Raw genomic sequence first — 19628 nt, forward strand, 5'->3', positions numbered from 1 at the left:
AAGTTAGCCTTAAACGTACCGCTAGTGCTAACAAACAGGCAGCAGTGCTCCGATAAAGCAACGGGGTGAACAGTGAAGGTAACCAGTACTTTTTAACATCACTGTGTGTTACTCATAACCGGGTTAGAGAGGTCAGTCCCGGTCAGAATATAACAAGCTAACATCAAAGTGTAGCCAGCTAAAGTTAGCTAGCTAAGTTAGCTAGACTTTGTTTAGTTAATTAGCTAAAAGTATTAAACAATAAGTAATATTTAATTAATTAAAGTAATACGTAATTAACAGGAATCAGTTTGGGTGTAACCTTACTTTCTTGGGCATTAAATCACTGAAACCAAAAGGATTAAAATTAACATTTAGAGTATTTAATATGTTCAGTTCTTACTCTTACGTCTTATGTCTTACTCTTATTGAGGTACTACTAACTTAGGGGATTAAATTGAGCTCCAGGTATGAGTTAATTTTATAATTAATATTTTAAAAAATATATAAAATAACCAGCTGTTATAAATTACACAGCACCATTAAGTTTGTGAAACAACTTTAGCAGCGCCATGGTGAAAATGGTGATCATCTGCCAAAAAGTGATTTCTGATATTAAACTTTTGTGGACCTATCATCTATCAAATGTGTCTCTAATGAATGATCAAAAGCCATTATGTAAGCGAGTAAGAAAAGACCTGCCAGCATGTAGAAGTTGCAGCCACTCTTTGGCAAAGTCACTTTTATATATCTTTTGTTTATGTGGGCAAAATGTCTCATTGACATCAAAAATCTGGTATAAAAAACTGCAAGAAATATAATATAACACTAATATCAAGACATTTAAGTGGCCAAAAGGACTGGATTGATTATAATGTGAAACAGACTACATACAATAATGCACAGTTATAAGGATGCTTGCAAAGCAGGTCATTTTTAAAAATTTAAAATTTTATCTATAACACCTTATAATGCCCGTTCATAATGTAAATAAAGATATTGGACTATTCATCTTAAGAACTAATCACTGTGCAATAGACTGACAATAGTCAAAATACTGTGCAATAGACATTTTCCTGGAGGAACCTACCCGAGGGATCTATCTATCCGTCTTCTGTATCTTATCAGTTTCTCACATAGCTGTGGAGAAATTTTGGGATATTCCTCGTTGCTTGTGTTCTGGTTTTGTTCAGATCTGCTGCCATGTTCATTCTAGACCAGGAGTGAGCAGGCCTCGAGGGCTAGTGTCCCTGCAGGTTTTAGGTGCGTCCTTGAACCAACACAGCTGATTTAAATGGCTAAATTAGCTCCTCGACATGTCCTGAAGTTCTCCAGAGGCCTGGTAATGAACTAATCATGTGATTCAGGTGTGTTAACCCAAGGTGCGATCTAAAACCTGCAGGACACTGGCCCTCGAAGCCTGGAATTGCCCACCCCTGCTCTAGACAGAAGAGTTTTGTCCCTTAACCCTTTCTAACAAGCCATACTTTTTCAGTTTTTTTTCTAATAATAATGTCATGAACATTAATCGTGCTAACTGAGACCTGTAGAGCCTGAGATGGAGCTCTTTGGTTTTTTTGCAGTGTCTCTGAAGATTGCATGGTCTGATCCTGTTGTGAATTTGCTGGGACGCCCTCTCCTGGGAAGATTGAGTCTTTATGTTAACACACATCTGAATGCTCCAGACCATTAAACTGCCAAAACTTCTGCTTTTATAGACATGCTCACGCCTGCTGATACCTCATTAATCAGGTGCATTTGATTATCAGCACCTGGCTGCTACTTACCGGAAGTGCACGATAAACAAATCAAATATCTAAGAAATCAAATACTTCATCACAGGCACTGGGAAAATCCTGCTCAGTAATTTTGACCTTAGAGTATTTTATTTAGTTGTACATGTTTCTGTCTGCTGTTTTCAGGAGTGCATCACGACAGATGAGTAAGATGAGGCACTTTGCTGATGAAGAGCTCCTCGGACTCGGTCAGAAACCACCTGGCACTCGTGAAGAGACTCCAGCTTTCTCAGACATGAGCCCTACCCCCATGGCTAACGGCATGAACCAGAGAAGTGTGGTGTGTTTCCCCTTGATCTCTGAGAGTAGGAAGCTTGTGTGGGTGCATTCGCACCAGATCGACTCACAGATACACGGCGCTGCGGAGCTGGACGAGGCCTTTGACAGGTTTCCCTACCTAACACACAGACAGACCGCCGAACTGGCAGAGAGTTGCCACCTGCACCCAGACCAGGTGAAGGCGTGGTTCATGGCACAGAGGCTCCGCTACGGCATCAGCTGGGACTATGAAGACATCCGTGAGGTCCAAAGGAAGTTCAACTCAAGTCAGGAAAAGAAGGAGCTTCAAGGCGGGACGGAGAGAGAAATAATGGAGGACGGAAGAGAGAAGAGAAAAGTGAAAGCAACTGGTGGGAATGCAAAGGGAAGAGGAGTGAGAGGAGACAGCGCAAATGTTAATGAGCAGTTGAAGAGAGACATGAAGGAGCAACCAGTGAAGGAGAAAAAAAGCAGCACGCAAAAACGAAAAAAGACAACAGCAACAGACCAGATGGGAAAGAAGATCATGAAGCGTGATAAGGAGGAGATGATGGATAAAGTGGAAAGTGGGGGAGAAAAATGCCCCAAGCGTCGTGGCAGAAAAAGAAAAAAACCAAGAGTGATCAAAAGTTGCATGCAAGAGGAGAGTAATGCACCTCCGGCTCCCAGCTCTCTGCTCGGCCCCCAGGCTGAAAACCAAACTTCTGATGCATCTCCAGCGCCTGACAACCAGACACGTCTGCTGCAGAGAGCCGGCGATCCCTGCTCTACCATAGACGGCGACTTCAGGGAGAAAAAAGAAATCGAGGGTGCAGATCTGCAAGCAGAGCCGGACCACAGCGTTTTCATCACAGATATTGACAAACTAAAGGCCCTCATCGAAGTGAAAAACACCCCCTCTTCCGCAGAGCCTACACCTACTACTCGGCTCCACTGCAAGACGCCGGCCCAGCTGGCAATGATGAAGATGGCGTTCCTGCAATGCCAGTACCCAGACAAGGAGCAGTACAGCCGGCTGGCAAGGCTGGTCGGTGTGCCACGCTTGGCGGTCATTCAGTGGTTCGCCGACATGCGCTATTTCATTAAGAGAGGGAGGCCTCGTTGGATGAATGAGGAGGAGCACCATCGGGTACTGGGCAACATCATGTATCAGCAGTACATGAACGCGATGACTAAAGTAAAGTTGCCCAATAGCATTAACTCCTGGATTATGATGCTCGAAGGGAACAAAGGCTACAGCGAGGAGAAAAATGTGAAGATCCCTCCAGAGTAGAAATAGCACAACAGCTCTTATGGCTCATATAAAAACACAGCTGGATCGTTTTTTAGTTCATCTGTTCTTCAGGCAGTTGTCAACTTGTTTATCAAGTTCCCATGTTAGACAGACCCCCTGATTCCATGTTTTTCCTGCTGTTTTAGTTAGTGTGTTCAAAAGATCCTCATTCGGATTCTAGGTGCAGTTTTAGTCTGTTTATGCTGTGCAGCTGTTTTCACTGTCTTAATAAAAGCACTTTTATTGCTCTTCCAGCAGGACTCAGCTGATTAGTTACAGCAAAACACAAATTATTCCTCAGTGCGGACAGAAAACACAGGGATGTTTGAAAGAAGACACATGTTTCAGCATGTAATCCACACTAAATTACACCAACACTGGACACTTTAAAACAGTGGTGTCAAACATAAGGCCCGGGGCAAAGAATCGGCCCAATAAAGACTTCAGTCCTGGACTGAAACTGTGAAGGAGAGTGTCGATTTTGGGCTTTTCACTAAATTTTACATGTTTTCCTACTAAGAGCTCTGCAGGTCATTCATACTAAACCAAAGTAATTAATAGCTAAATGACAGAGAAGTTATTTTTTCCCCACTGTGTACATTTCTTTCATTTTCTGCTATTTAGGTTAGGTTCAGTTTTATACTTAAAGACAGTCTAGAAAATGAGCTACCAGAAGTTTCTGTTATTTTACACTTTTATTTCTTACAATTTAAACCCAAAGAGCGCTTATTTTTATTATAATAACATACTATGTCCAGGATTAAATGTGCAGTTAAACCTCAGTGCAGGAGTTTTACTGGTCTGGCCCTGCTGTGAAAGATATTAAGTGGGTAATATTTCACAAGTTAGCCAGCTATCTTACTAAATCTTGCTTTGTTAGAGGCAAAAAGTATTAAAAATCAGTTTTAAACCTGAAATATGATTACAAAAATACGACATCTATTCATACAATCACAGTTAATATTTACAGATGCTACCTCAGCAGATGTTTCTCTTAACAAGGTGCTTTCTTTTTCCTCTTCTTAAGGAGGTAAAACATAATTTTCCAATACTGTAGGTACTGAAGGGTTAGAGTAAATTAAGAGGCTCTCAAACAGGTCCAGCAGTCACACAAAAGACCTCATTACTTTAGGTTGCATGTAAACGGGTCCATCTCAGTTCCATCTGGCTGCGTACTCCGCCCTCTGCGGCTGCCAGAGCTCTGCGCCTTCGATGATGCGGCGGATCATGGTGGCAGACGTGAGAAGCAGGTGTCCAGCAGCCTGAAGAAGGGTGGAGGCCACACGCAGCACTTCTCTGGGAACAGCACAGTGTTATCAGGATTAAAGGTCAGTGCAGATTCTTCAGCCTGAACCAGAAACATCTAATGTGATCGTTAAGCTTTTAATAGCTGGCTGTGAGTGACAGCTGCTATTTCTCTTATCCTCTTTTAAAGTTTAAAGTTAAATAATCCAAAATCTGTAGAAAACAGACTTATACACAAGTATTTCTTTAGTGTCCTTTTATTCAGATGTTATACTGTTATTATTTGAGGTACTAATCTGGGAGTATAAAATCAAGAAATATCAGAAAAATCAAAGCAAATTTGTGTAATAAAATTTATCGTGTGGATCAGCTGAACTCCACCTAACTATTAAAATGTATTTGAAGTACATAACACAGGCTGGAGCCAGAGCAGGCAGGAAACCAGGTAACTTACTGCACCCTTACTACTTCCATAGGAATTATTGTGCTGCTGCTGATCAAATGCATTTTGTTAACTGAGAATCAGAAGTTCTGGCAGTCTGCTGGTCTGTGTGATAACACCATGCAACATCCCAGCAAATTTACCTCAGGGTCAGGTCATGCAATGCTCGGAGAAACTGCAAAATCGCAGTAGCTACAGCTGAGACTCTACAGGTCTGAGTTATGATGTCAAATATTAAAGTTAATGACAGTGGAGTTTGAAAAAGACTGAACAGGTCTGTGAGCCTAAGCCTTGATGCCCAAGCCAAAATTGCATCTGAACAATCCACAGAACATCTGAAACAATGTCCTTTAAGATGAGAACAAAGTGGAGATGCACAGCACCACATTTAAAGAAAACCAAACTCAGCCTATCAGCAAACACACCTCACACCAACTGTGAAACACGGTGGTGGAGGTGGTGATGATTTGGGCGTCTTACAGTCAGTGAGTTGACTGTGAACTCCTCTGTATACCAAAGTTTTATAGAGTCCAATGTGACGTGTTAAAGTTATTGCTACTAAAGTTCTGTCTGTTCATTTTTATTAAGTGCAAACTAAAGTCTGTATTGATGCTAAAAGACTGAATTTTTCTTCTGCCACTGAAAGCTTGCACAGCACTACATATCCAAATGAACCTTTATTACCCTCCTAACCTTTTCACTTGGCTTACCTGAGAACTTTCTTGGGCCCAAGACACTGAAAGTCAGCGCTCACTGAGTACAGGCCTTGAAATGTGGCCTGCACATTCAATGAGCCAAACACATCTTTGGGGCTCATCCTGTAAAGGTCAAAGGTGACGCGGGCTATGTCTCTCCCAGTACGTGATTTGTTGTGGTCTTGAGCTTTGGGCACAACTGCACCCTGGGGGGCATCAGAGAGATTAGAAAATTGTCACCAAGAGACAAAAAGCACACCCTAAACCCAGACACAGCTTCTGCGGTCAAACCCACCTGTTGTGATCTCCACGTCTGTCCAGGCTCCAGGGCCATGAGCATGACGTTGTCGGGTAGGGTCATGAGGAACTCATCAGAGTCGACTTCTGTACCGTCATCCTCACAAACCAGAGACAGAGACACAGCAGACAGCGAGAGCAGCAACGCCTGGCATACCTGTCAGTATGAGGACAGTAAGCAGTCATATACAGAGAATATGAATTAGTGATATTTACTTCCCAGCTGTAAAAAAAACAAACCCTCATTCTTAATCATTTATTAGCATTAAATAATAATTCAACATGATATGGACTTGAATGGAAACATTTCCATGCCATCTTAAGGACTTAGTCTTAGCCTTTGTTAATACCATGATCATCAGTTAATAAACCAGTTTTTATGGCACCCAATTGGCAAGAAAAAATGCATTTGATCAGCCTCTAGGTGGAGCTGTTGTACACATAGCTGATATTCAGCTGGCGTTTGGAAATGCAGTTTGGCCCTCTTATATTCTGCAGGCAAAGGCAGTGAATATTTGACTAATGACTTCATGTGATCCTATACAAAAATTATAGATTATGATATCATGTTTTTAGATGATGTCATGGCCTTAAGGTAATGAACTATCTTCTAAAAGATTATTTAATCCTCTTTTATTGCCACATTGAAATCATTTGCCCTATTAATTAATTTTATAATTTTAAAAGCTTATTTCTCTTTTTTCAAATTTAATAGATTTCTTAATCTTCTATTTTATTTTGACATTTTTGGCTGAAAATATTTTCACCCTATTGAGAACCTTTCCTCAGTCACTCTCACCCTCTCCTTCAGCTCCTCCAGCGTCCCGGCCGTGATGCCTTTCCTGGTGTTCCTGTTGTGACAGCACACTCTGAAAGGTCTCTGTGTCGGGGACCACACTCGCTTGGTTACAGACCTGAGGACAGACGAGACAAAAAAAGGTTTGAAAATAATAGAACGGTCTCTTTAACAAATGTTTGACTTTTATCTGAGAGGATGCTGGTTTTGTGTCCCAGTAGGTTATATTAACAAGCTGATATTACCCGAACATGACCCCAAAATCTATCAACTAAATTGCATTGAGCCGTTTTTAGTTTTGTTATTTACACAAAGTACTTAACATGAGTCAAACTGTTATGTGAGTTTGATCCTTGTGCGATAGAGACCATTTTCACATACATTCCTTTTTTTATTGTTATTTCTATTTTATGCACCATCTGTATTTTTATTTACATTAAATCATCCTCTCAATTTCACTCTTCCATTGTCACACTGATTTTACCTGCTTTTATTTTATTTTACGGTTTTTCTTAAACATTTTAATCTGAAATGAGAAAAAAGTTTTTTTCATACCTCAGTCTTACATAAGTCACAGTACTGTACATTTTTGGGAACACCTGTCGAATCATTAAGTTACTTATGCCTGTTTTACGATCGTATCAAGCTGCAGACAGCAGCAGTGTACTAACTGGTACGTTAAAACTCATTTGTCACTTACTTGATGAATGAAGATGTTGTATCCATGCTGGTTAGTTTCTTCCCTTCTCGTCTCTCAGCCTGATGTTTTTGGGGCTGTTTTGGTGTCACACACTGTATTAGTGTTCGTGCTGCTTGTGTTTGACCCAGTTGCTGGACTTTACCCCGGGACTTGGTGATAATTCAGATACAGAACAGAACAGGGTAAAGTTCATATTGATTGTGTTTGACTCAGACGTGCCTTCTTTTATCTGAAAAGCAGAATAATGATATCTACAGCTGATAATTCAGAGGTTGTTTCCTGTGTTTTTATAACTGAACATAAACAGTTTTTTAAGAAGTCTCTTTTTTTTTTCTTTAAAGAATTATTAGATGGTGTTAGCTTTGTTGGGTCTGTAAGCCTGTATACTGGAGACTGTTTTATGTTGTAGGAGATAACTATAGTGCGTTGTAATCTTTTTGTAATTTTTGGCTGACATAAGGTGTTCAATAAATCATTTAAACAGAACCTGTCTGACAAAGTGAAGTAGGCTAAAAGATCTCAAAAAGTAACACATTATGCCACGATCTAAAGAGACTCAAGGACAGCTGGGAAGCAAACTGACATCTGTCTGTATGGAAAGGTTTGAAAAGTTATTTCTAAGGCTTTGGGATTCCAGTGAACCATACTGAGAGCGATTTTCCACAAAAGGAGAAAACTTGGACCAGTATGAACCTTCCAAGTTCATACTAACAGTCAAACATGGTGGTGGTAGTAGTGTGATGGTCTGGGGTTGCTTTGCTGCTTCAGGATGGCTTGCTGTAATTGTTATAACCATGAGTTCTGCTCTTTACCAGAAAATCCTGATGAGACTCACTGAAGGACAAGTTCACCTGGGCTATGGAAAAGATCAATGATCCAAAACACATCAGCAATTCGACCTCTGAATGGCTTAAAAAAAGAAGAAGAAAGACAAAGTGTGTCAAAATTCCTCCAATGTCACGTGAAACACTTATTGCAAGTTATTGCAAACACTTGACCGCAGTTTTGCTGCCAAGTTGGGCACAACCAGTTATTAGGTTTAGGTGGCAGTTATTTTTTTCAGAGGATCAGGTAGATTTGTACAGATTTTTTTTCGCCTTAATAAATAAAACTATCATCTAAAAACTGCAATTTAGAAACAGTAAATAAACACTTTCGGGTCGTTATAAAGATATAAACTAAATTAATTATTAAATTAATCTAAATGAATCTTTTCTGGTATTCCTCGCCTCAGCTAATATATAATTTTCATTTCTATTTACCTTTTTTCCATTAAATGTTTTCTTTAAATCATGAAGTGTTGGCTGGCAGGCAACGTCAATACGTCATTTCCTGAAACCAGATTGGGTGCGCTTGTGTAAAACGTTTCAACACACGCCAGGGGTGGAGTATTGTGTTTTGATCTGAAGCACCGCCCATTCGGCAGATTCCAATGAACACTGCGAATGACTGCGAGCCTGTCAGTGAAGGCGGGAGGACGAGAAGGCAAACTTTTGATGGACGTGAACGAGCTTTATTTGCATCGCGGGAACAACAGCAGTGCCATTTATGTTTATCAACAGGTGACTCCAAACAGTACTCGAGCTAGTATGTGTTATTATTCCTAAATAAGTTCCTCAGCATTCAGTGTTAGTGCCCGTGCTATTTTGAAGCTCAGTGCGGTTAGAAGCTCTCCAAGTTGCTAAGCTAACGTCAACTTTAGAGCCGGTTTCCTTCTGGACTTTTTCAGTGGAATGGCCCCCAGAAAACCAAAGGGAAGCGGTAAGCGTAACGTTTAAACTGGACGTGTGGTGATTGATGCCACTATTTCCAACTTTTACTGTCAGGAGCTCATGCAAGTGTGATTCAGTACTGTAGTCTATTTTTGTTTCTTGCGCAGATGCCAGCCTTCCTTTCGCTGCTCTCCAGCTGCTTGCCCCGCCTGTGCGTCTGGTGTCTGCAGCCCTGTGGAAGGTGCTGAAGCGGAGGGATGTGATGCAGTATGGGGTTGTGGAGGAGTTCGTGACATCTTCCTGTGAGGCTGTGCCTGGGTTGCTCACTGTGAGACACCAGGGCAGGCTGACAGTGGGGCTGAGAGCAAGAGTGAGTATAACAGGAGAAGCTTCACCTCTGTTGCTTGTGAAGCTCGCACACAAGAATTTCACTCACATGTACCTGCACATGTGATGTGACAATAAAAGTGATTTGATTTGGAAATCGGATTTAAATGTGTGCTTGAACCACTGTACTGTGTCCAAGAATGGCACAGTCCCAGTCTCCACCTCTGCAGCTTTAGCCTGGAGTTTGCATGTTTATTAGGGCTTTGACATAGTATTAAAAAGGAAGCACACCATCCTAACCTCATTGCTGGAAGACAGCACAGCATCGATTAGGAAAAGTAACACTATGAACAAACTTGGAGTCATTTCTGACCAGGATATGTCCTGCAGATTGCAAATTGAAATATTATGCAGGACTGCTTTCTTTTATCTGCTCATCATCTTTAAAATTGGAAGCACTCTGTCTCAGTGAACCTTTTTCATGCATTTATTTCATTTATTGCTTCTAGCCTTTAAAATTATAATTCATGATTATCAAGTTGCTCTAAACACTCCTTGAAAACCCTTCAGTTGATCCAAAATGCTGCAGTGAGAGTACTGACAGGGACTAGAAAGATGGAGCATATTTCTCCTATATTGGCTTCGCTTCGTTGGATCCCTGTTAAATCCAGAATTTAAAATCCTTCTTCTTGCATACAGCTTGTCATTAATAGACCTTATATTATCCCTACAGTACACTTCCCTGTGAGAGTGCGTGTTTACTTGTGGTTCCTACAGTATTTAAAAGTAGAATGGGAGGGAGAGCCTTCAGCTTTCAGGCCCCTCTTCTGAGGAACCAGTTCCCAGTTTGGATTTGGGAGATAGACACTGTCACTACTTTTAAGATTATGTTACTCATTTTGATCCAGAATACTGTAGGGTCTTTATATTACAGTATAAAGTGCCTTGAGGTGGACTGAATTTTATACCAGTGGGGAAAAAAGCCATAAAGACAAACTAAATCTTTGAACCTTTCAGTTACGAACCTTTCAGCAGACAGACGTTAGTGCCTATGTTATGCCCCTCAGCACTTGTTGACGCCGCTCTGTGCCTTAAAGTGGTCTGACACTTCATGGTTGAGTTGCTGTGGTCCATAAACACGTTCACTTTGCAATAACACCACTAAGAGTTGATGTTTGAATATCTAGGAGGGAAGAAACTTCACAAACTGACTTGTAACAACAGTAGCAGTTGCCACGCACTCATTCTCACACCATGCAGACCTTTTTATAGAAGAGAGGAAAAACACACCAGTGATGCAAAATTACAAAAATATGATGGCGGTCCTATCGGAGGCTATGAGAGTGGAGGCGGGGACTGTACCTGGTGTTTCTCTGTAGTCAGATGATCTTTACCTCGTTCTTTTTTTGTTTGTTTGTTTGTTTGTTTGTTTGTTTGTTTGTTTGTTGTTTAACAAGTTGATCTTGGAGCTGTGCAGTTCACAGCCTGATGCTGAGGTGATTGAGGAACACCTGGAAAGAGTCCGTGTACCTGCTGGAACTTCTTCAGTAAGTGACCTCACAGATCACACTGCCGTTTTTGACAACTTTTATTCTGTGGCGAAAATTTGATACTGATTTTCCTCAGTGTTTTCGTATTCCTTCTGCTCTGTGATTGATTCATTTCAGGCACTGACCACAAAACATGGAGCTGATTTCGGAATTAAACATTGCTCAGTTGAACCTTTGATATTTAGGGAAGAGCTCATAGTGTGTTGCAGCACAGTACTTGTAGCTGAATACTTGCATTGTGATGCAAAGATTATGTATTCAAAAAGACGATGTGCCAAATGGGGATTTTTATGTTACCAATCTACATGTCTTATTTGCTTACTTGCAGATTTCCTGATTGTGGAGAAAATAAATGTAATTTCTTCTCTTTTTCTTCCCAGAGTAAGGATGGAAAACTAATGAGAACAGTGAGAGATTTCCATTCTTTGATTCACACGTTCCTCACAGACCCAGCGATTAGAGAAAAGTTCTACAAAGTGAGTACCTCGCCTCTGCAGCACACACTTCAGCACCTCCACCTGTTGATGAACTTTCACGCCCTCTCCTGACAGGAAGTGTTTCCTGTGGATTACGGAGCAACGTTTGACCAGGAGCTGGAGAAGCTGCTGTGGGAGTTTTTGGTTCGACTGGACCAGCTGCTTCCTGTTCCCAACCTAGTACAGGTAATGAGAAAACGGCTGTTTCCATAGCGTTAGCCATGATTTATTGCTCTTATCGTCACTGCTTTAACAGTTTCTGTGTGCAAGAATTGATCTAATATTTGGGTTTTATTTAATTTTTTTGTCAGACTGCAGCGTGGCTCAGTGACGCCCCCCCTGTCCTGGAGGAGTGTGCACGGGCAGCCACGCAGCCCCAGCTCCTGAAGATTTTACTTCAGCATGAAACCTGCCTTGGCCACCTGGAGTCAGCAGGTTGAAAAAGATAAGATCTGTGTTGTGACGACTGTGACGGGAAGACTTTGAGTGTCAGCTCATGATAATGCTCTTTGCTCTTTACAGCGTCACTACCTCCGAATATGGGAGACTCCATCCTGGCTTCACTCTCTCTGCCACCATCCGGAAGAGTCCCATCAGATCAGCCGACAGCAGCCAGGAAGTTGTCAGTGGATGAATCTGAGGGCGCCGAGCCAAAAAGCAAACCTTCATTTATCGCACCTGTTATTGGACTAATATCGAATGAAGACGTCCCGGTCTTGAACTCTGGCATTAAAAGAACACAGAGAAGTGATGGTCCAGCTGACAATGCTGGACATGAGCAGCTGAACTCCAAATTCACCTCAGTGAAACAGAGGCCAAAAGCCAACGATAAAGGAGCGAAGGAAGGGCGAGAGCAGCTGGAGGAGGAGGAGGGATGCACCCCAAGTCAAAGGAGTGGGGTGAAGCGCAAGAACTCTGACAGAGGAGAAAGCGATTTGGAGGAGGAAGAAGTTCTAAGTGTAACAACACCCGTGGAAAAGAGACTGAGCGGGCAGACGCAGAGTAAAGGTGGCCAGAGGAGGAAGGAAGGCCGAGCAGAAACTATAAGAAAAGAGGGATGCAGCAGGAAAGTCCTGGCAGCCCGGATGAGAAAGCTAGGTGTTAAAACACTATATCACCCTGAAGATCAACACCTCTACTCTGTTTTTGTCGATTGTCTGATCATGGAGCCCAGGGTTGTCATCGAAGAAATGTCAGCTGCTTCTCTCAGGGCTAGTACATCTGGGCCAGAGGAAACATCCTCTTACCAGGCACAAAACAAGCAGAGGAGGAAGTTACCGGCCACAACGTCAACGCAGAGACAGACAAGCAGCCATCTGTCGTCTGACACAGAGTCTCCCGGCTCGCAAGACAAAGAGTAAGGGACTAAAGTGCATAATGGCAATAAACCAAGCACTGTGGTCTGTGTGAATAAGTAATATATGGGTAATGCTATGGCTGCATATTTGTTTAAGAACATGTTTGAAGTAAAAATAGATATTGTGGTTCAGTCAACTCGTTTAAACATGGCATAAACTGTCTGAATACAATAAAAACATCTGATTTAGCTCCACAGATTTCTGGTTTCTTTTGTCTGATATTAATGACTTAACTATGTGCAGCTAGATCACACACACACTGATCAACATTTGTACTTCAGTGTTTTCTGGTTGCCTTTAGACTTCAGTTAGAAGTGCACGAAGCTAAGCAGGTCAGCTCGATGCCCCCCCCCCCCCCGTGATTAGTCACCAGTTAACAGCTACTGTTGTTTCCCCTCAACAGAAACCATCCTGCACTACACAGCATGAGAAGCTCTCCCTCTCAGCAGCAGAGTGACACAGGTGAATGTGGGGTGTAATTATGTAAGAAATGTATCACCTGCAAAGGTTTGAGCTTATGTGTGTTTACTGTTCTGTTCAGAGGTGCTGGCCGGTGCAGAAGATGACGACTACGTGGCTGATTCAGAGGATGAGGCGACGAAGAACTTCAAAGTCAGGGTGCGTATTCAGAACACATCCAGTCTTAGCTTTGATTATACCTGAATGATGTGCAGTTTCAGACAAAATAGAATAAATGGGAGTGTAAAGCATAAGACTCGGGGGGTAAAATCGGCCTGGCAAGGACTTCAATCTGGCACATCGGGTGGCTTTGTAAAATGTGGAGGGCATGAATTGCAGGCTCAAATACATGTTCATGAATTCTTACAGCTCAGTGTAAAATAAGTTACACCTCCGTGCGGTAACTGATGCCTGTAACACAGTAAACTCTTATTCTTAGTGCTTTGAATCCCTTTGTCTCCCCCAGCTGTTTATGAAACGCTACTACAAGACCAAACACGGCACCTACGTGCCCACCCTGAGGGAGTTTTGGAAACCTGCGATGACCCGGCGCCGCTTATTGTCTGCTGGACACAAACGGAGGTGATGAAATGATTTTTGTCCTCCACCGGCGACATGGTCGGAAAGAATAACAGGTTTTTAAATGCTATTGAGACTGATGGACACTTTTATCTTCCATTTGCTTGAAATAAACCTGACTCAGGGCGATTAAAACTTGAACAGGTGCTTTGACATCGTGGATAAACGTAGCCACGGTTACAGGCAGTGTCATACAGCTTTTTTAAGTCATTTAAATTGCATTTTTTAAAAACATATCTGGATTGTCTGTTACAAATGTGAAATATTTTTAACTTGCAATATGTAATAATATCTCTGTTAATAAAGTTTGTGATTTTTGTATGAAATATATGAAATGAAATGCAAAATAAAAACTGGTTGATGATGAGACTGGTGCACGCTCCATTTGGTTCATCGATGAAGGCGAAGCTCTCAAACGGCTCCTGACGTTCAGCTCATGTAATGACTGTTAATAAAACCATCCCTGGCCTGTAAATCATGAATATGTTTATGCACTGAAAAAGCTTTTATCTCATAGCTGGTGCAGTTTAAAATGACACATTTCCTCATTTTAAATTATTTTCTTTTACAAAAACATCAGATTTTTCATTAGAAACCTTTACACAACAAAAATCAACCTGGAAACTCAAGACGCTCACAGTAACCCAGAGCTCTCTGCTTCATTATATTGGTTTATATTAGTGTGTTGCAGCTCCTGCGCTAAGCTTAGTTGTGGCTGTTCTCTGCCAGCACTTCAGAAAAATAGAAGAAATCCAATTAAAAACGATGCGTTCAAAGTCGACAGTTCATCCCTCCGGTCACTGTGATGGTCTCTCCGGTGATGTAGGACGCTTCCTTGGAGCACAAGAACGCGATCACACTTCCGATTTCCTCCGGTTCTCCAACTCTGACAGGAGAAGCAAATTCAACGTGTCAAATCCTGGACTCTGAATATTACCAACAAGCTTTCCTGTGACCTTGAACTTCACCTTTTAATGCATAGCTGCTTTTTGAACTCATCCACGATGCCTTCATTCTGCCACAGCTGGAACAAAAGAGTTTATTATAAAAAGTACAACACTAATAAGAGAAAGCACGACTGAAATGCAACAAAAACCACATTTTTAGCAAAGGACTCCAGCGCGTGTCCTCACCGCAGAGCTGAAGCGGGTCTTGATTATTCCAGGGGCCACGCAGTTCACTCTTATGTTACTCTGAGCCAGCTCCGGGGCCAGAGCCCGGGTTAGACCCAGCAAGGCCGTCTTACTCACGCTGTAAGGACCCAAAGCCTGGAGAGGTGCACATGCACACCACGTGAACAGGTTTGCAGAAACAAAACAGAGCATGTCACTTCTTTACATTCAGGTTTATGTCTCACTCGTTTTAAGTGCATATATCCATTATTAGCTGCTTCCTTATTAACACGGCGCCACAGCGGGTGCCTCTGCATGTTTGACTTGGCACATTTGCCTTTCCAGACACAACCGCCAAGGGATTTTTATGTTCTTCTGAAATCTCCTGGTACACTAAGACTACCTTACCAAACAGGGTTTCTAAGACTTTTCTCCCACTTCAAAAGCCATAAAAGCTCAGGCTCCACACCTCTAATGCTGTGTCAAACACTGGCAGATACTGGAGTCTGTGAGTAACATAGATGCTTAACATTACAGCTTTTCTCCAGAGAATTGCTTTCTCACTTCCATCTCTATGTCTCGATGTGATGTAAGGAGGCGACCAACCAATCCTGACCGCACTGATGAGATTCAGTCACAGCACCACACGAATTCCTGCCAAGGAGAAATTCCTCACTGACCTGCATTGGTTGGTATCCAGCCACAGATGACACAAATATGACATTTCCACCTCTGAAAGAAAAACACAGACCTGTGAGAGGTGTTAGAAATATTACAGCAGGCAGGTTTTTATGGACGCCCCTTTTGGTGCCATTGTCACTCACCCTCTCTTCTCCATATGAGGCGCCACCAGCTTGGTCATGAGGAAGGCTGATTTTACGTTCACATCTAGGATCTGAAAAATGTCGACACAGTGACAGTGAATACTTTAAATAACAGAGTGATCTCAGAGTGACGTAAACAGCTCCTCAGAACCACATTTTGGATTTATGTTGTTTTTTTATGACAACATATCAGTGCTACTGTATCCTTCATTTAAAAAAATGCAAATTTATGTCGTACATCATAAATGATTGGTGTGGGCTCAAGTTTTGTACGTACCTTATCCCAGACCTCCTCTGTGGAGTCCATGATGTTTCCAAAGAAAGGATTGACTGCTGCATTGGACACCAGGATGTCAATGGCCCCACACCGATCCAGAGTCTGTACCAAACACAGAGCCAAGCACTCGTTCACGCTATTACACAGTGACGCCAACAAGTGGAGGACATTTTAACAGACACGTGCACTTCACCTCTTAATGCAGTTTGAGTCACAAAAGCAGCTGCTGATGTGAACCACGCTTTGCCCAAAAGATGAACTGTTTGCTTTCATGAAACTCTTACAAAGTCGTGTAAAAGACACTGTTCAGATACACTGTCTAAAACTCAAAGCGTTTTACTTGCGTGGCCGCTGTCGTCCTTAAAAACAAGCGTTGAATACAATAAGGTCAAAGGTACGCCACTAAATACTAAACAAAGTCCAAAAGGAGCTCAGAGGAAAAGCTAAAGGAATGGCTGGAGCTGGTTCACATCTGTCTTAATGAGTCTACCATGCAGGCATGTTTTACGTGGCAGGACTCCACAGAAGAAACCACAAAAAAATGTAAAAAAAAAACCTCCACTAAAGTTTTCCACAGAGCACCTTAGCAGTCCACAGTGCTTCTGGGAAACGTCTGCAGTCTGATGAATTGTCTGAATTGCTCATGACCAGTTGAGTGATGCAGCATGACAGCGACCCCAACCTTAAAAATACAGCAGACCAAGAAAATCTGCTTCACCTTAAACCCATCGGTTATTGTGGAATGACATCACAGACCAGACATCCTAATATGGCTGAGCTGGAGTGCCTCTTTAAGACAGAGGGGTCCATTATCCCCCCTGAGCACGTGCAGCTACAGAAAGTGCTCTAGGTAACCACCAAACCACCAAAAGAGGCTCAGCTAATGGTTCCCACTTACTTTTTTCCACCACCACTGAGGATGATGAAAGGGGACTTTTTGCTCACAGTAACATGGAGAGTTTCAAATAATGACACCAGCATATGTACAAGTAATCACTGTGAGCCAGAAGCTCAGGCTCAGACCGCCCGAAACGCTCAGCTTCAGGCAGCTTGTTCTGCTTTTAGCTCTCTGTGATGTCACTGAGCACAGATATCCTTAACATGCACATCTCAGGCACAAAGCTCTGACTGTGAACACTGAGGTAAATAGAGATAAGCTCCAGACTGTCCAAATAGTCTGTTTTTGAGAAGCAGCCAATCAGATGAAAGCACAGCAGTGCATGATAAGTGGACTTAAATAGCATAGACTTATACAGACTCATTCACCCAGTCACACACACACATTCATACGAGCTTTTATCTGTTCACACACACTCAGCGGGTGCAGTCAAACACCGATCCACCAACTCTCTGATTGGTAGATAACCCGCTCTACCACCTGAGCCACAGTGGCTCTTAAACTGTGGGGAAAGCCCTGCAGGTGTGGTGTGGATGATCGGGGACTTTAATGAGTTTGCGTCAGAGCTAAATATGTTAAAACACCAAAGTTACAGAGTAACTAATAACAGATGTAGACAGGCAGCTAAAGGCAAAATTACAGTTTTTGGACAGTTTGGTAAGACCATAAGAGTGGGTTCAGTTCTTCGTGGGAAAGAGCTGTGACAGCAACTTAAATCTTGAAAACGCTTTACATACAGTCCACATTAGAAACGGGAGGTATTTGAAACAGTCATAGTGGTTCTCTGAGTCGTCCAGTCGCGCACAGCTGTAGTTTCAGTGCTTGTGTTAGCAGCATGCTCTGACTCTGCCCTTCACACAAGTAAGAAGCATCTGGGGTGGAACTATGGCCAGATTTTAACTCATTGCCAGTTAGTTACTTATTTCCTGCATAGAAAAGGAGGGAAACTGTAACTGGAAGCGTTCCTGTTGCTGACAGGGCAGAGGAATGTGGCAGCGAGGGACTTCGGCTTCATATAAAAACATTATAAAAACACATTTTCACAAATAGCAACTTTAAGTGGAACTACATTGAAAAAACAGCGAAAATATCAGGCTGAACTTTATTCTACTAAAATCCAGCTTGGATTCCTTTTTATTGTTAATGATTGATAAAAATTGTTAGGTGCACGTTGGCTGAACTTTTCTCCACCTCTCAAGTGGCTCATGCCAGATAAAGTTTCATAGGTTTTTTCACAGAGGATCAACTGAGGGGCTAGACATATAATAATTATTTTGAACCATGAAGCTACTCTAATAGAGTCCAAGAGTAAAAATATATGTAGAAATGAGCACCCATTTAATAGTTGTGTTATAATAAAGAGCCAAAGCTTGGTCTTGTATAGTTTATGTGCTGCTCTACACCTCTGAGCACGATGGACGGCTTCTTACCATCTGAACCAGTTGTTCTCGGTCTTCCCCTTTCCCAACATTACAGGTTGTTCCAGTCACTTGGATGCTCTGGCTCTGCAGCAGTGCCACAGCTTTGTCTACATTGGCCTGCCGCCGGCTGCTCACAACCACATGGGCACCTCTTTTTCCCAGAGCCTGAGCCGCAGCCAGCCCGATTCTGAGGAGGGGGGAGAAGAGCTCTATGATGCATCGCTTTAACCCCTTTACAGCAGTAATTACTCTCATGAATGTGCTGAATCTGAGAAATAAGCATTTTAGAACATACACAAAACAATCAAACAAACATGGACTAAGCTCTTCTATTACTAATTCTCCAATAATCAGTGATTTGTCATGATTGGAGACAGGTGACTAACACAGTCCTTGCTTGGTTACTGTTTGTTTTTTCATGGACAGCACCAACAATCAGGGGTCAATCACGTCATTTTTACCCATCTGTGGAGGCAGTGACTATGGCTACTTTGCCAGAAAGACTGCTTTGAGACATATTTCTTTGGCCAGCTACAAGATTGGTCCTAAGGCACCTGAATACACTCCTCGGCATCACCTGTGGACAGAGAGCACGCACGGATATGTTTTCAGCGCAAACAGCAGTTAAGTAGGGCAGAGGCCATGCACTTCGTTGAGCTCGCATTCCCAACTTTATTGTCACTCGCAGTCCGACATTTTACAAAGCAAATGCAGTTGTGCAAATGTGACGAAGAGGATTGTCTCACCCTGCAATGCATGAAAAGCTCAACACGAAGAGGTGCAGAGGAATAGTTTGATAAAAGACTCTCAAAGACCTTTGACTACTGACGATTCGTGTCGCTACAGTCGATATTTTCCGGGTAAACGTCCCCCTGTCAAAATAAAAGCATACAGCCTACTTCGCTCGCAATTGGCTGTGTGCATATGTATATAAAAGTGCTGAAACCATGCTCACTTTAATAATACTAGTAATTGTGCAAATTAATCTTTTTTCTATGGCAAATAAAGATAACAGCAGTTGCCAACAGCAGCTGACCGTTATTTTTCCCCATTTGAAAATCGTTTACCTGGTTTACAGAGTCAGTCGTCCTTAAACGCAACTTTTAGGAACGAGCCAATCAGAAGAGCTCTATTTTTGAAGCGACGGCTAGCTG

The 19628-nt window shown here is 42.2% G+C and overlaps 4 protein-coding genes across 5 annotated transcripts; 2 read left to right on the forward strand and 2 right to left on the reverse strand.

The window, feature by feature from the left end:
- The first annotated feature begins 1699 nt into the window (after positions 1-1699).
- On the forward strand, positions 1700-3306 carry homezb (homeobox and leucine zipper encoding b). The gene is made up of 2 exons (XM_085350822.1): positions 1700-1731; positions 1902-3306. The coding sequence occupies exons 1-2, from the start codon at positions 1700-1702 to the stop codon at positions 3304-3306; spliced, it is 1437 nt and encodes a 478-aa protein (XP_085206948.1).
- Positions 3100-7607, reverse strand: cideb (cell death inducing DFFA like effector b). Its single transcript, XM_085350823.1, has 5 exons — positions 7482-7607; positions 6785-6899; positions 5984-6142; positions 5704-5894; positions 3100-4602 (listed from the first exon to the last, which is right to left on the reverse strand). Exons 1-5 carry the CDS (start codon positions 7505-7507, stop codon positions 4461-4463), a joined length of 633 nt encoding a protein of 210 aa, XP_085206949.1. The 5' UTR covers positions 7508-7607; the 3' UTR covers positions 3100-4460.
- Positions 7608-8749: 1142 nt separating this feature from the next.
- On the forward strand, positions 8750-13949 carry tinf2 (TERF1 (TRF1)-interacting nuclear factor 2). Its single transcript, XM_085349519.1, has 10 exons — positions 8750-9242; positions 9361-9563; positions 10978-11067; positions 11451-11546; positions 11622-11732; positions 11858-11981; positions 12069-12903; positions 13308-13366; positions 13446-13522; positions 13830-13949. The coding sequence occupies exons 1-10, from the start codon at positions 9215-9217 to the stop codon at positions 13947-13949; spliced, it is 1743 nt and encodes a 580-aa protein (XP_085205645.1). The 5' UTR covers positions 8750-9214.
- On the reverse strand, positions 13751-19319 carry dhrs4 (dehydrogenase/reductase (SDR family) member 4). 2 transcript variants are annotated; one of them, XM_085349517.1, is made up of 9 exons: positions 19221-19319; positions 18936-19051; positions 18484-18661; positions 16156-16257; positions 15879-15949; positions 15735-15786; positions 15076-15210; positions 14911-14966; positions 13751-14828 (listed from the first exon to the last, which is right to left on the reverse strand). In XM_085349517.1, exons 1-9 carry the CDS (start codon positions 19230-19232, stop codon positions 14714-14716), a joined length of 837 nt encoding a protein of 278 aa, XP_085205643.1. In that variant the 5' UTR covers positions 19233-19319; the 3' UTR covers positions 13751-14713. The 2 variants fall into 2 exon arrangements, with proteins under 2 accessions (XP_085205643.1, XP_085205644.1); XM_085349518.1 differs by lacking the exon at positions 18936-19051.
- Between the last annotated feature and the right edge of the window lie 309 nt (positions 19320-19628).

Source organism: Diplotaxodon limnothrissa, linkage group LG3 (assembly GCF_057381915.1).
Source record: "Diplotaxodon limnothrissa isolate DT_005_m linkage group LG3, D_limnothrissa_male_GT1.1, whole genome shotgun sequence".
Classification (NCBI taxonomy): Eukaryota; Metazoa; Chordata; class Actinopteri; order Cichliformes; family Cichlidae; genus Diplotaxodon; species Diplotaxodon limnothrissa.

Excerpts from the sequence above, each read along its gene's own strand:
- homezb (XM_085350822.1), top strand. The coding sequence starts at position 1,700 with ATGCTCACGCCTGCTGATACCTCATTAATCAG. Across the intron at positions 1,732-1,901 it reads GCTGATACCTCATTAATCAG|GAGTGCATCACGACAGATGA; the intron begins GTGCATTTGATT and ends TGCTGTTTTCAG.
- dhrs4 (XM_085349517.1), bottom strand. Across the intron at positions 15,950-16,155 it reads CAGAGGAGGTCTGGGATAAG|ATCCTAGATGTGAACGTAAA; the intron begins GTACGTACAAAA and ends GACATTTTTCAG. Across the intron at positions 14,967-15,075 it reads AGACCCGCTTCAGCTCTGCG|CTGTGGCAGAATGAAGGCAT; the intron begins GTGAGGACACGC and ends CTTTTGTTCCAG.
- tinf2 (XM_085349519.1), top strand. The coding sequence starts at position 9,215 with ATGGCCCCCAGAAAACCAAAGGGAAGCG. Across the intron at positions 9,243-9,360 it reads CAGAAAACCAAAGGGAAGCG|ATGCCAGCCTTCCTTTCGCT; the intron begins GTAAGCGTAACG and ends TTTCTTGCGCAG. Across the intron at positions 11,733-11,857 it reads CTGTTCCCAACCTAGTACAG|ACTGCAGCGTGGCTCAGTGA; the intron begins GTAATGAGAAAA and ends TTTTTTTGTCAG.
- cideb (XM_085350823.1), bottom strand. The coding sequence starts at position 7,507 with ATGGATACAACATCTTCATTCATCAA. Across the intron at positions 5,895-5,983 it reads AGACGTGGAGATCACAACAG|GGTGCAGTTGTGCCCAAAGC; the intron begins GTGGGTTTGACC and ends GATGCCCCCCAG. Across the intron at positions 4,603-5,703 it reads GGGCCCAAGAAAGTTCTCAG|AGAAGTGCTGCGTGTGGCCT; the intron begins GTAAGCCAAGTG and ends TGCTGTTCCCAG.